At 40.4% G+C, this 16,769-nt stretch overlaps 1 protein-coding gene across 1 annotated transcript in view; it reads left to right on the plus strand.

Moving 5' to 3' along the window:
* Positions 1 to 530: 530 nt before the first annotated feature.
* The window catches only part of TMEM132C (transmembrane protein 132C), a 382,503-nt gene continuing 366,264 nt past the window's right edge, over positions 531 to 16,769 (plus strand). Inside the window, exon 1 of the mRNA XM_072144366.1 lies at positions 531 to 927. Coding sequence (XP_072000467.1) covers positions 834 to 927 — 94 coding nt within the window. The 5' untranslated portion in view covers positions 531 to 833. The remainder of the gene's footprint in view (positions 928 to 16,769) is intronic.

Raw genomic sequence — 16,769 nt, forward strand, 5'->3', positions numbered from 1 at the left:
TCTTTTTAATGCATCAAACATTTTTGTACTTTCTGGTATATACTACTGTCAGATTATTAATAAGTCATACTAATTAATTTCTTGTTTTTGACTTGTTTTTGTTTTATGGTTTATGTAATTAGTCTTTCTGATGCCCAGCACCTCTCCGGACTATGCTGCTTTGTCCATAATCATGCACCCACTGGTCACCCCAGGGCGCCCGGCTCCCTCACATAACAGCAATGTCACTTCTTAGGATCTGTAGTACATACATTCCTGAAATCTCTGCCTCTTTCCAGGGATTCCCCATGAGTAAGTTTCCACAGTTAATGAACTAGTTATAGTGTGAATAAGCATCAGAATAAGCTGCTGCCAGCACAACCGGCAGTGGAGAGGTTAATCCCCTCTCGCTCTGTGATCACTGAAGTGAATGAACTCATCCACAAGTCTGAGCCCTCGGCCCCGCCCCCCGGCCAGCGGCAGCCTGTCATTGGCTCCCCGCGCTGTCCTTCAGCACATCCAGCCCTCTATTCTTTTTACTATGAAATGGGGAGAGTTGTTGGGTTTGGGGAAGGAGCTGAGGACCAGAGCGGGGAGGGATGAGCTGCGGGGGCCAGCAGCAGCATCTTCATCCCTGTACAGCCCTGGGATGGGGGATAGAGAAACTTCTGACTCATCTGTAACAATCTCCAAGTACTGACAGAGCCCCCAGCTGGGTGCAAGTGGGCACAAGCTTGGACTACACATGATCTGCACCCAGGACAGATGGATCTCCTGATGCCCAGCTCCTACCTGTGAGCAGTCCTTTATGCCCCCCCTGGCACTGCCAGCCTGGCAGCCTCATCCTCCATGTGATGGCAGCAGCTATGGGCACACTGGGATTGTATAAGTGGAGCTTGAAGCAGAGCCTGGCCACACTTGTCACACTTGGGATGCTGTTTTGCAGAGGTAAGCCCATAGCCCAGGGATGCCAGTCTCCCTGTGCCCGGCAGAGAGCTGCAGCCATTCAATCACATGTGCTTTTCATTACCCCTTAAAGGGCACTGCCTTTAATGCTTTATTGTTCTTTATTGTATCAGGAGTGGATTAGTGGGCTCAGATGTGGATCCTATTACATGCTGAAGTACTTAGGGCGATCACATACTGCACTGTAGTCTACATGTTTATTTCTTTACTACAACATTGTAACTAGATTCATGTAACTACAAGAGAATTCCCAACACATACATATTAGGAATGTTCTACTTTCTTTGACTTCTGATTTCTTCATATAAGACACAAAGGACTCAACATTTAAGTGACAACTTGTTTCTTAATAAAGGTGGATATACTCAGGAGTGACATGTTCTAGTGGTTGTACATCAGCAGAGGATCCTATGATGTTTGACATCTTCTCATCCTGCCAGTCCTCTTGTCTTTCTTGAGCGTTGCCCCTGTGGGCATGCTTTGGTGGGTTGCTGTGACCCAGGGGATTACAGCTGAGAGACTGCTTATTGTTGAACAATGTTTAAATCCCCTGCCAGCCCTTTTCTCACATGGCACTTGAAGACACCATTTCTCCAAGTTTGAATCCTGAGGGGACTCAAAGACACCATTTTGTCACATTCCTGCCCCACATAGATTGTACGGTGTAAAAAGCAGAATGTAGCTTCAAGAAGCAGTTGTGTCAATGTGTCAGTTTAGGTCAGAGAACTTTATGTGAGAGCGCATCTGCCAATAAATATATATCCACACTCTGGATAGCCTACATTGATTTGTGGAGACATCCTGAACTTGCCAGAAGCATAGCGTGTGTAGAAGCCTTGAAAACCATTGAATATCACAATATATGAACTACTATGGTATTTAGCTATAAGAACTAAATGGATCAAAACTTGTGAATATATTCACTCATTTGCATTGTAAATATGATTCATTACACTTTCATGTCCTTGACTCTACAGCCTTCGAGAGACAGCTAGCCCCAGATCATTGAGGGCTGTGCCCAGATAAGGGTCATATAGAGGCTGGATAGCTGTTCTGCTATCATAGCGGAGATTCCTGTCCCTCAGCTGGGACATACCTGTAATGCAGCTGTGCGCCACCTAAGTGCTTGGCGCTCACATTCATGTCATACATTGGATCAGTGCAATTTCTTTTGTGCTGGCGAATGTCTGTGTGCAAGTTACATCTCCAAGAGCTCAGCAGATCCCTGGTAGTCTCCTGCTCTTTATTGTATTAACCATTTAGTGTCATTGGCTATGGTAGTAATTGTGAACTCAGATGAGGTTCAGGAGTTTAGTCTCTCTGTTGGTGTCCTTTATATTCTAAGTCGCAGTTGTATGATGCTTTTGTTTGTTAGCATTGTTCTATAATGGAGTGTAATGTAAAGAATGTTATGTATGACCTCATTGTATTGTGTGAGGATAAGTTATGGTTTTCAGGTAGCGGAAATCAATAATCCCTTTACATTTTCTGTAATGCTTCTTTTTATTCCTATTTTACCTGAATGTGTCAATGTGGAAATCCCTTATAAGAGCAGAATTAGGGACTTATGGGGACTCACGCTCATATAATAAGAATAGTTTAGTCCATCTGATGTCGTAGTGTTGGGTTTCTCATGTGGAACAAATTGTGGTTATATCACACTTTGTGATACATGAACACAAGAAAACACAAAGTTCAGCTTTGTTATGTATGCATATTCATCCCATCTATAGCTGTAGTATTAAATATTATTATTTTATTAATGTAACACCTTATCAGACAAAGATGTACATAGATACATATATTACATAAATTGTCATTACTTATTGTCCCCTTGAAGCTGACAATCCAAATTCTATATTTACCATTCTACAGGGGAAAACCTATACAAAGTGGGGAGATTATACAAATTCCATTTAAATGTGGCTCTTGCTCAGATTTGTAACAACCCATTGTGCTGCAATACTACTTAACACTAAGTCATCATATCAATGTCCCATGTTGGGTGCATACGGAAAAAAAGAGAAAACATGATAACTTATACTTCATTGATTCAACTTTGTATGCCACACATTCATTATGGCAACTAAGAAGGTGGCAAGGCCAATACAGAGAGGCTTAGTTAAGGGAAAGGTATGTCAGCCCCCCCCCCCCCTCCCAGCTTTCAAGATCTCTTAATATTTAAACAGATTTCCTGGGAAACAATTGGGCATTGTGAGGGCATCTCCCTCTGCAAGAACTAAGATCAGCTTCAGCTCAGTGTTACTGCTTGGAAGGCAGTGATTGTGCCAGGATCTACCAACACCACCAGCAGCTGCTGAGAGCCCCCGATTATGGCTCATTGAGATAAAAGGGTAAGATATTAATTTCCTGCAGGGAGCAGGGAACACTGTCTGCATCAGGCGGTGTGATTTTATACTTCACGGGCTCTTCTGAAAGGCCCTGCAAACTTATTACAATGTCAGCGTGCCTGAGCTCCAAGAGAGCTTTAATTGAGTGATCCTGGCCCCCCTCATCCGGCTTGCAATCCCTCTCTGGGTTTTGTCTGCTGAACTGTAGGATTAAAGCTCTTAGAAGGATGTGGTTCTCACAAGCAGCGAACAAGCTAAATTCCAGGACTAGTTATTTCTTTTAATTAGATGTGTAGTATCAACACAAACATTTCCCTTCACAATTGTGCACTGTTATTATGTGCCCTTGCATTACATTATACAGTATGCTTGTCCCAGGATGGGTTTCGTTTATGATTCCGCCATTGCTTATATTCGTGGGGGCCCATTCTATGTTGTTGGCTTGTTTTCCTCTTGAGGCTGAAAACAGAATAGTTTCACATAATCACTTTAATTACACATAATGTTGTTCCTTCAGATGGGACCAGCTCAGAACATGGATTATTAATGCTAGACTAAATACTAAATATAATATCAATACACAGGGTGCTGATGTATTTAGAAGTATTCTAACAGACTAAACAAAGCTCTGCAATCTATCATGGTGGATTGGGAACTTAATGTGGCCCTATGCTGTGGTGGGCCAAGATAAATGGTCAGACTCGGCCAATTACATGCTGGTGGGGTCGATCAGTGTTGCCGATAAATGCTGCTGGTACAAATTGAGGTGTAGGACATATATTAATGACATATGGTAATCATAAACTCCATTTGTAAACCACTGTGGAGTGGATCTATATACTACCATTATATGATCTAACCTATGTCTCCATAGATCCAGTATAGAAATACACCAACTAAAAATAATGCATATTTTCTTTGATTTTGTGAAACATTGATTATTCTGGTTAAAAATGTTTTGAAAAATGTAAAAGCTTGAGTATGGTTTGTAGGACAAGCCCTACGTAAGGTGATGTGCATCAACAAAGGCCTCTAGGCAGTCATGGAGCAAGACCACATACACCAGTAATTACCAGGGACTGACAGCCCAAATACTCAGGATCATGTCCCACAGACCATTAGGCTTGTAGTCTACGTTCTTTTTAAAAAGGTGAACAGACAGGCTAACCACAGAAACCTTATCATCTGCTCTTTAAATATATGTGGTATAAAAATGTAAAATATATCAAAACGTTTGTGTAAACATGTCCAAAAAAATTCTAAAACCAAATTTTCCATTTATTGAAATCAAAACTCAATCTTGGGAAATTTTTCCAGGCACAGTTGTCCCACTGATCAGGAAAGGAAATTCCAAAATTTTATATATTTAGTGTATGGTATGATATGTCATTATTAACCCCTTCTCGACATGTGGTGTAATGGTACGGCGCACATCGGGTGCATGGAGAAGGCTCACAGGCTGAGCCCTCTCTATAGTCATTAAGTCTTTGCTACATATTGCTAGCAACGATCACCACAGTCAAAGCTGCCGGCGGCTTCAAGAAGATGGCGGCGCATGGGCACTGCCATCTTTGTGAAGATCGTTGCTCCCGTGACGTTATTGGGGACAGAGATCAGGTTGTCATGACAGCCTTGAATCTCGATTTGCACATTGTAATGAATAAGGAGGAAAACCTGTAGTATGGCAGTATATGGTATGATCAATCAGACAACCTAGTGTTAAAGTACCCTAGGGGGTCTGAAAAATAGTAAACCATAAAAAAAAAACTTCAAAATAAAAATTATATTGAAAAAACCTAAAAATTCTAATCAACCCCCTTTCCCTAGAAGTCATATTAATATAAATAAACAGTAAAAATCATAAACACAAAATAATCACATAATAAACACATAATAATCGCTGTGTCCGTAAATGCCCCAATCTATAAAACATATAATAAAGTTTTTTCACTGCGTTTCAACCCGTAATGGAAAATAGCGCCCAAATTAAAGAATTTACCTTTTTTGCCATTTTGAAAAATATAAAAAATTCTATAAAAAGTGATCAGAAGGTTGTACAGTCCTAAAAATGGTAGCATGAAAACATCATCAAAAGTCACAAAAAATGACATCACCCACAGTTCCATACACCAAAGTATAAAAATACAGAAGATGGCAAAATCCCCCAAAATATTTTTGTACAGGAGAATTTGATTTTTTTAAATGTATGAAAACAATATAGAACATATACAAATTTGTTATCCCTGTGATAGAAAAGAAAAAAAGTAGACATGTCATTTGGGGCGCACAGTGAAAGCCGTAAAATCCAAGCCCAAAAGAAAACAGCACAAATGCGTTTTTTTCACCATTTTCACTGCATTTGGTATTTTTTTCCTGCCTCCCAGTACATGTTATGGAATATTAAATACCATCACTATGAAGTCACTATGAAGTGCAATTTGTTACGCAGAAAATAAGCCTTCACAGAGTTCTTTATGTGTAAAAATAAAAAAAGTTATAGATTTTTGAAGGTGGGGAGTGAAGAATGGAAATGTAAAAAAAAACGTCCAGGTCGTTAAAGGGTTAAAGGTTTATAAAAATGTAAAAATATGGCTGAGGGGGCTTTAAAAATAATAAAGATAATATAATTATAGCTATCCCACTCATCTGCAGCACTGGCCTGCACCGTGACCCTGAGCCTGCTACAGCTTGAAACTAACGCTGTAGCATTCACACAACTGTGGTAACAGAAACTGTCAGTGACGCCCGCCTCCACAGCTAAGCAGGAGGAGAGAATTAAGTATGTGCTCCTTATTTTTAAAGCCTCCCCAGCCAAATATTAACATTTTTATAAACCTTGATAACCCCTTTAATGTATGGGCCTCAATACACACAAAACATCACTACATCAGCTAAATGTGTATTACACAGGACACAGTAGGGAAATATGATGTAAGTTGCATGATTGAAACCGAACATTGTACAATAACTAATGAAAATAATAACCATCATACAAATGGCAGCTCTACGGTTTCCTTTTACTGCTCAGATGGTTTGGTAGCCTACTCCATGCACCTTTAAGGTCACATCTAGAATGCTGTTATTTCCATCTCCACTGATGAGGAGGTTCTGGGAGGAGAACACCACTGAGTAGCCAGGTTATGGATGTTTTTTCAGTAATCACTGCCATTTTTGACCATTTCTTACCAATAACATAGCAACCAGAATATTCCATAAATTACCAGTATTCCAGCTGCTTTACCTACCCTAGTCATGCCCTCCAACCCCCACAGTGCCTAGTATTGCTTCTATTATACGGAGAAGTCTGCAGTGTAAATAGCCAATTTACCTATGAGATTGGTTGTGGTGTATCTAGCCGGGGGAGTACCATGAGATCAAACAGTCACAGCAAAGAAATACTTCCATTCTTAAATTAGTAGAAAATCATTGCTTCTAATCCTTACCCACTGCACCTTCCTATTAAATCTGCTCACCTTCCTATGTAGATTTTTTGTGTATAATTTTCTATGGTGTGAGAAAAAGCATATCACAAGATGATGCATAACCATAGTATGAGCCTTGCGTGTATGTAAAAAATCTATTTTTCCAGCAGCAGATTGCACCTATGGCTGGAAGAATTACTTCTAGGATGTTTTCATCAGTTTCATATTCATTTGTCTAGAAAGACTAGTAGGATTTATTGACGCGCACTGCCCTACGCCAGCTAATATTCAAGTGTGTTTAGAAATGTGAGGGCTCTTTCTCACTCCTATCTTGAAGGAAGCTCTTAATTGGACAAGTGAAGCCTCTTGGATTGGTGCGCTTTCTGTCCTCTGGTTTACATTTGTCTGCCACTGTCACTTGAACGAGTCTTCTTTGCTGATTTAGATATTTTCTTGTGTGTGATCAGCTTACTTGTGTTACCAACCAAGCAGCAATCGGTTTCATTCAGCAAATTATGACACATAACTGACACCTCTTAATGGAAACTGCTATTAGTAATATTTCTTTTCAATTATTGACTGGATTTCCTGAAATATTTCACTAAAATAGAATAAAGAGTACAATTTTTTGGTTTATTTTCTCTATCATCATTATACTTTATTGTAGATGATAATGAAAGAAATCTGCTAGTCTCGGCAAGTTTTAAAAATTTTCGTATAGTGTCAGAACCTCCTGAATGGATTCTGGCTGCAGTGTTCTGAGCTTGTTACCACACCCAGCTTTTGTGGAGCTGTGATTGACAGCTGCCTGCAGAGTTGATTTCCCAGGCTGAGCTGGGTGTGTGTTTTGTGGAAAGCTGGGTGGTTGTATCTTGCTTCTGAGCAGCATCCAACAACACTCAAATATCCAATCCTCAGTTTAATAAGTCTGGTTATACTTTCTCCTTTGATTTCTAGTACTTCTATGTTTGTGTTGTCTTGAGCCTGAATAATGTCTGATCTGGAACACTATATACCATCCTGATCCAGAAACCCCAAACCTGAGCCTTAATCTAGACAGACTGCCAAACCCTACCCGAGCCTGAATTTCGTCTGAACTCCGAACCTCATTCTTGAGCCTGTTTCCTGATTCTCTTGTTTCTGTATATTTATGTGTCTCTATATTCATTTTCCTCTGTTTTGGGGACATACTCAGAGTAGAGATTGTCAGCTAGCAGTCCCTTACCACTAGGGTTTTCAAGGCTATTAGGTAGGGAATCTGGGTTGTCGGTGAGCTCAGATCCTGCACCCCTTACACTCCCATGACAGACAGGTTGTGTTTGAAAGTGGCTGGCTTAGTCCTATAGCTAAACAAGCATATGGAAAGAAGAAGCAGTTGAATTAGCTATTCAACAAAAGATAGTCAGCAAGAAGAAAAATGTTTTTATATCTATGGGTCATAAACCATCCTGTTCTGTTAATCTTATAACATAAAAGTAGGAAAATATACTGTATTACCAGCTTCTTGTTGTATCAGTATCACCCTCAGATCAAGGGAGGGAAACTGGAACATGCTGTACAGGGGTCTGGATATAAGGAGATTCACCACATAAGGGAGGTTTTTCAGGTTGCTGCAGAAAACCTATCAAACTGTTCCTGTTGCCTACTGTAAATAACATAATCCCACCCTGATGTGGTATTCACTTATAGATTCCTCAGAGAGTCTATTGGGTTAATGTAGAGCCCAAATGTACAGTTAGTAACACCACAACATTATTACTGTATGCTACGGGAATCCAGAGTACCAGGAGAATCCCCAGGAGCTCCCATCGGGTGAGCTCTGGCAGGCAGAGACTATTTAACCAAAGCCAGTCCCCTTAATACAAGTCATCAACACAGACAGAATCTACATGAAAATGAGGTTCCGTGACCTGGAGAAGTGGTCTGAAATAAGCGTGATAGTGCCCCATTTGTTTTGTAAGGTTTGCTACAGTTCATACAAACCAAAAATTAAAGGTATGGCGAAGGATAAACTTTAATAGAATGTACAAATTGAGGTCAGATTCATTCAGCTGAAGGAAAAATGCTTTGTCTCTAGAGTTATTGCTGTTGCTGACTTTGTCTTACTGTCTCCTTGTTGATATTCAGCTTGTCTTCTATGATTTGCTGTTATTATCAATTTTGACTATGCCACTGCCTAATGATTTTGTACTTCACCTCAATCTGGTTTTTGGACTAAACTTAACTGACCTTGCCTTGTTGTCTACTACGAGTATGTTTTTCTTTCTGTACTGATGCCCATTTATCACCTGTGATTTAATAAAGGGTTGGCAAGTCGGTGGGAACAGAGGTTGTGGGAAACTCAGCGCTCATGTCACTGGTGCTCCTGCGACCCATGTTCCAGGTCGCCGGTGTACCTGTGTGCCTCTCCACACCCCTGCAGCCCCACGGCAGCACTCACCTTCCCTTTTTCCAGTGGAAGTACCCTCGCTCTGGTGCGCGAATTCCCATTTCCTAAGGCACTCACAGCGCCGGCTTTCTGAGATTTAAATGGCCAGCACTGATAATTGGCGCTGGCCAGCCGCCTTCAGTGTTGAATTCTGTGCCTAGTAGCTTGTCCCTTATGTATAGTGCTCGCCTTGTGAATTCCCATTGTGACCTGTGTTCTGTCCCTGACTATGTTCCTTTGCTGCCCTGACCTCCTGCTTTGCCTTTGATGTTGATCCCGTGCTGCCTGTCTCGACCTCCTGCCTGTCCCCGACCATGGTTCTGCCTGACGACTCTGTACCTTATCTTGGCAGCCACCGCGAACATAGTTGTGCTTTTGGAGCGACCTGGTGGTACCACGCCAAAGCAAGTCCAACCCGCTTTGTAGCATGCTCTGGTGAAAACCGGGTGCCACTTAGATTCTGCTCCCAGGTGTCGGCTTACGTCATCATCCGCGGTAGTACAACAGGTCCTATCCTGAATCCTGATAGTTCACACTTCTTCCCTGTCTTGCCAGTTATTATGGTTGATAGGTTGCACAAGTGGGGTCTGGATGCCATTCTTAAGAAAAAAAATTAGTCTTTATCGGAAAAATACATTTTCTTATTTTAATAGCTTGAACTGTAATTTTTCCAACCTTATCTACTATAAAAAGTCTATGGTATATAACAATTACCATTTTTTTTAAAAAAAATTGCTTGTTCAGTGGTGCATTGGACTAATAAAACAATGATATTTTGCTTGTTCATTCATTCATGGTGTTTAATTTTAATCAGATGCGAAGATCACCACTTCATCTATACTAGTTTTTCAAATGCTAAATTTTCAGTTTTCTTATATTCTAGATGTACAATTCCTAATAAATAAAGTACATTTCTATTTGCTGGGGATCACAATTATGGGGCTCACAATTGTCCAATGTGAATAGAAAAGTGGTACTCATGCTCTGCTACTTCTGAGGGATGATAGAGGGTGTTGTTTTCAGCAGTTGTGTTGAATAGAATGAAGGCTGAGCATGTGCACCACTGTGTTATGCACTTGAGCGGCACTTAGGGGCACTTGCAGACCCTGGGCTTCTTGTGATTCAACCTATGTTTTCTATATTTCCTACTCAAAATATAGGCACAAAGGAAGATTCAATCATCGGGGAGTTAAGGAAAGTAGGTTGACAGAACTGTTGAAATGTAAAGTTCATATGACTTAGTACCCAATTTTACAAAAAGATAACCTAGCTATAAATTTAACAAAAATTCCAGTACACGAGATATGTGTTTTTTTTCTACATGACTTGGATTAGCTTTTCTCTCTCTATAAAATAATATCATATGCCTATTTGTATGGGAACAGGATGTCATTCAGTAGACTTGGTACATTTGTGTGATTGGCTGTGAAGGAAGACATCATAAGCTGGACAGGAAATACAATTAAATGCCACTTTGCTTTGGAAACATTTCCTTGGCAATAGAGAAGTTGAACAGCTCACTTAAAACTCCCTTTTACCTTAATTCAGTAAGTAATTTTCCAGTATAAGTAACTTATATAAAGAGTGACTGTACGCAGCTTATTGAAAGTGCACTTAAAACTTCATACAGATAAGCAATGGTGGATATGGTCAATCGAGCTCTCCACATATAAGGCAGGTATTGAGGTCATTGATCCTGATATCTGGATGTCTGTTCTTCATTGACATGTGAAAACTTCTACAGATTACAACAGGGTAACCATGAAAAATAGCAGATAAGTAAAATAACAGTTTACAAAGTAAGGATATGCGCCCAATTTTAACCTTCATTCAAAAAACTACGAACATGACAACAACAATACTTGGGACAACCCCCCTAGATTGTTGTGGTCACAGAACACCGCTCCCGACTGCAGACTCTTTACCACATTCCCGATAAGCAGAGCCTAAGCGACTAAATTTGTTTTGGAGTCACGTCCACATTATACAAATTTAACGCGCAGAATAAATAACCACTGTGCTGAAGATAATATGATATTGACTTCTTGGGCTGTGTTAATTTCAATTGATCAACACAGCATGGAGAACTTATGCAGTATGTGACAGACCGCCTACCAGCGACAGGAACGGTGCTTCCAAGTAATACTACTTTGTTAACTCAGAGGGGGATGCTCTTGGGACTAGATTCATCTAAATTCCCAGATAGATTATTGGTTGCATGATTTCATAATTCCTACAAATAATTTAGGAATGCCATGCTTTGCTTGTCATCCGTTTCCTCACCAGAATCATAACTCTTTGGCACGGTTTGGAATCAAAGCAAGCCTCCTACTCTATTATAATAAGGTTGTCTCGTACATATGACTCATGATTATTCATTGTATTTGGAAAGTTATTATTCTTGGTTGCAGAAAAAAGGTACAGCTGTCAGTGGTAACATATGTTACCTAAGGAGTTAAATTTTACTGCTGAATTGCTGGTCTATTATCTTCCAGTGATTTCACCTGCTATCTAGTTACTGGTAGATACAGCGGGGTGCCCAGCCAACTCTGCAGGGTGCTCAATACTGACACTGTTTGTCTTATAACATTTAGCAAATGAAACTCCAAAGGGAAATTTAATGCTGTACATACATCTAAGTCATCAGGTACATATGTCAACATAGGTGCATATGCTTGTGTGAACCTAAATACTAATAGGAACCACAGCTCATATACAAGTATGTTTGACATATTTAGTGGCTATTCACAATTCCCTTAGGTTTATAACCTTATTAAATCGGGCTCTTCTACTGAAAATATTATAGATATGTTTAGCTGTTATGTAAATTAATACATGTATTTTTTACCTGTATATTTGTAGTGTATCTTATTGTACATCTATATGGAAGTTACTATTGAGATAAACAAGAATAAAACGAATACACAACAACATGTAAAATTGATAAATAAATTCAAACCAGTGATCCCCCCCCCTCTACATTTTATTCCTAGTCCCCATTTATATATTTATTGCTTTCTATCTGTCACTTAGGTCATGCAATCTAATTATGACCTATTCAGAATTACATACCTTCTGTACCATAGATGCTCTACATGGAGTGGTGGTCAACTCCTATCACAACTACTGATTATTATCAGTTACACAGTTCTAAGGATGGGATAAGGAAAAAATTGCCTCTTTAGCTACCTTCTCAGCAGCTCCCTTAACATAAAGCATGACTTTCAGGAACCCTAATGACATAATGTTGGATCAAAGCCAAATCGGCATATCTATTCCAGAAGAAGCAGATTCGCAACTGTTTAACTGTTTACCCAAACCTAGAAATCTAACATTCATGTTGGTGTCTGATGCGAGCGTAGAGGATAGTGCACTTCAGGGCAGCGAGTGTCTTTTACACCGTGTACTTCCATGTACTCTGCCATAAAAAGAACATAGAGATAGATGTTTTTGGAAGTCTGTAGTTCAATTGACTGACTTTTATTATGTTCCTCAAAATGACAATTCTAAAAGTCCATAGGGCACATTAGATACTAGGATCCTTCCACCAGTTTTCTGTCTGACTTTTCTTAAATACATGTCCAAGCAGTTTGCACATAAAAGAACATGCAGAGTCGGCGATGCATATGTGTTGCACGGCACTCATTTGTACACAACTAATTTCTGCACTGAAGGGGGTGTTCCGGTGCACAGTCGAATTGTGCAACATATCTAGTCTGACAGAAGTGTGTCACACGCCCCATGCTAAAGGTGCACCATAAAACAGTTTGGTGCACTCTGTTGGGGCAGTGCAGGAGGCATTCATGAAGAACGTGCACGTTTGTGACCTGGACTTATACTAACTTAGGCTACATTCACACAATGTATGCCCGCCATACCATAGTACGGCGGGCATACATCGGCGCTGCGGAGAGGAGCAAGGGATGAGCGCAGCTCACCCCCGCCCCTCTCCATAGGGAGATTCAGCGCACGGTGCCGTATCACAGGAAAAGATAGGACATGTCCTATCTTTTCCCGGGCTACGGAGCGGTGCGGTGCCGCACGTGTGCTGCACCGTACCGCTCCAATACAGGGCCATGAGCCCATAGAAGTGTATGGGGGACGTATATCGGCCGTATATACGTCGGCCGTATATATACGTCCTCCGTACATGTGTGTGAATGTAGCCTTAGAATGGGCCCAAACCACACCAGGACGCGGTAAGATAATGAGATAATCCAAGCTGCGATGTGACAATACACAGAGTGCAGATGAGATAGTATAAGATAATGCGCACAGTGATGTTATAAAGGGATGATGCATACTGCCATGTCACAGTACATGTATAATATTGTGATGTCACATCTACAGAGTAATATAACACAGAGGAAGAGGCATTCTACTATAAATTACACAAGAGCTGATGCACACAGCTCCTGGAAAAAATTCTGTAGAAATAAATTGAATTTCACATCCTCATCACTGAGTATGCCTTAGTTTAAATAGGCCAACTTTATTGATGGGCACCACAGCAGCTGCTATTCCAGCCACTCTGGTAGTAATGGCCATGGCCAATAAACTTTGATAAGTGTATACAAAAATTTGCGAGCCTTTGCTAAAATTGTAAGAAGGCGTTGACTTATATTGCAGGGAATAGTAACAAGGCATAGTAAATTTATCAATTGTTTCTTCTTTTAACAAGAAATACTGCATATTAAAAGATTAGAGCTCACCACATTGTCACAGGTTAAAGCACTACTTTAGAGTAATATACAAAACCTGTAGCTCTTACCAATCCATATGTATGTAGCATTACAGCTACAGCCATCTAAAAATAATTCAAATAATTATCAAATTCCGAATTAAAATAATTAAAAAAGAAAAGAAAAATAAATGCTCATTTCATGTGTTATTTATGCATTACATATTTTTCATTTTTTTTCTGAAGATAAACAGGACATTAAATCTATAAATCTTCCAATTCAATGCAAGCTACTGCCAAATTTTATCGAAATGTCACGATAATTTGCAACTACAGATATTAAAACATATTCTGAAGAAGCAAAGAGCATTGCACAGAATAGCGGAGGAGAGTTTAACACTTAATGCCTCCTCTGTGATTGACAACATGGATCGGACTTCAGGATATCTGCTGTTCGGACTTCAGGAGATCTAATGTCTCTGGATACAGGACCATCAGTAAAAGTAAAGGGGACTTTCTGAGGAAGAGAGAGCTTGACTTCAGTGTAAAATTCTCCGCCTCCTTGACATTATACAACCAGTTTACATCCTTCTTCAAAGTTGATTTTCTGGATGATGACACCACACTGGGAAAGAAACACAATCAGGAAGGTGTTCAGCTACTTAGCAACATACTGGTAGTGGTTTATTATGTCAATATCTGCTGACAGGTTCCTTTTAAGCTACCACAGAATGATAGCCATTAGTTTGCACATTCTGCTTTTGGATCAGGAACAATTTGGGCAACCTGCTTAATATTACAGAACTTGATTATAATGTTGTGTGTTTCTATTATAAAACATAGGGCTTTTTAACTTGGATTATGTGTCTTTATTCTTGGTGAAGAGAGATATGTTACAAATAGCATGGTATCAAGCAAAAAAATCTTTCTGCCCTTTTCTCTTTCTCATATTAATTTTCATGTTTTGATAATGGTATGCCTTGACAATCATGAGAATGAGGAGTCCCATCCCATTATAGCCACATATGTGGTCACTTTACCTTGAAATGAATGAAAAAAAACATATTGGGGCAGATTTACTTACCCGGTCCATTCGCGATCCAGCGGCGCGTTCTCTGCGCTGGATTCGGGTCCGGCCGGGATTTAATAAGGTAGTTCCTCCGCTGTCCACCAGGTGGCGCTGCTGCGGCACCGAAAAGCATCTGAACGCACCGGAATTCACCTAGGCTGGCTGAGTGAAGGTAAGTGCGTCCCGAGCGACACATTTTTCGTTTTTAAATGCGGCGTTTTTTCCGAATACGTCGGGTTTTCGTTCGGCCGCGCCCCCCGATTTCCATCGCACGCATGCCGCCGCCGATGCGCCACAATCCGATCGCGTGCGCCAAAATCCCGGGACAATTCAGGTACAATCGGCGCAAATCGGAAATATTCGGGTAACACGTTGGGAAAACGCGAATCGGGCCCTTAGTAAATGACCCCCATTATGACTGAAAAGTGTGATCAGAACCGGTGGTGTTGATGAGGAGGGGGTCTGTAGTTTGAGGAAGTTTATTGATGCACAAACAGAGGCACATGAATCTGTTCTCTGTGTGGTTATAGCATAGCTATATACCACTATTGGTGTTATTTTGGTATGTGTCAAGGGGCTGACCAATAAACCTGAACATGAATTAATTTCCTATGCAGTAATCACATGGATAGGAAGAACCAAAGAACCTGACAATACTTGGAATACAGTCTAGATTACAAGTAAAAGAACAAGTCATCACCAACTTTTACATAAAACAGTTGATGAAACAAATAAGAAAATCGAAGAGCTTTATATTAAACACATACATATAGGACTAACCTTCTTCTAAAGAGAAATGGTAATGTAGTGGGGGCTGGAAAGGTTGGAATAGAAAAAGGGAAATGGATAACTGGATCTCTGCACTATTTAAATAATGGGGATTTAACTGAAATGGATTTGTCTGTATACACATAAGGCTCCGCGGACCACATTTCCGTCGGGTATCCCGATAATTTCCAATTTGCGCCGCATTTAACAGGGGTTTTTGGCGCATGCGTCATCGAATTTTGGCGCAATTGTGCCGACTTTCATGCAGCGCAAATCGGACTGTGGCCATCGGACAGCCTGATGGATTCGGACTACGCGTGGGATTTAAAATTCAAATTGTGTCACAAGACACGCACTTACAAGCGCCAGGAAGAAGAAGGTGAACTCCGGCAGACCTGAGGGGGGAAGCGACAGGAAATATGGCGCACGAGCTACCTGAATCGCGCTGGACTTCATCTTCTTGAAGGACCGGGTAAGTACATTTGCCCCAATGTGTAAATAATGTGTAAATACTATGGTTTAGAAATGGCAAACAGTCCAATTGTGGAGCAGCACAGCGAGTGTAATGGATCAAGTCCAATGGTGGGTGCACGCCTCCAACAAACCCGGTCCACCGGTTTGTAAGGTCAGATATTAAAAAAAAATGCAATGAGGCAGCACTCCTGTAAGTATAAAGGTGATCTTTATTCACCCATGGCAAAATAAGGTGCAACGTTTCAGCTCATCCATGCTTGATAATGGCTCTATGGATGAGCTGGAACATTGTACCTTATATTGCCATGGGTGAATAAAGATCACCTTTATACTTACTGGAGTGCTGCCTCAATTCATTTTTTTGGATATGGTTTAGAAATGTATGTTATATTGTTTTAAAAATATTATGATACGGATGTATAAAAGGCCATCAGAAGTCTATGGAGTGGTGAAACTCCTGGATTGGGCATTGTTGTTTGGAAATATGTACTATATTCTGAATGACTTTTAAACGTTTGTTTTTAACGGAAAACCTGGTGAAACAAGCAGATTTAGGGTGGTTTCACATTGGCTTTTTTTCACATCAGTGATTTTTCACTGAAACCATTTTGGCTTATGTACACAAACAGAT

The sequence above is a fragment of the Engystomops pustulosus genome, chromosome 1, assembly GCF_040894005.1.
Source record: "Engystomops pustulosus chromosome 1, aEngPut4.maternal, whole genome shotgun sequence".
Classification (NCBI taxonomy): Eukaryota; Metazoa; Chordata; class Amphibia; order Anura; family Leptodactylidae; genus Engystomops; species Engystomops pustulosus.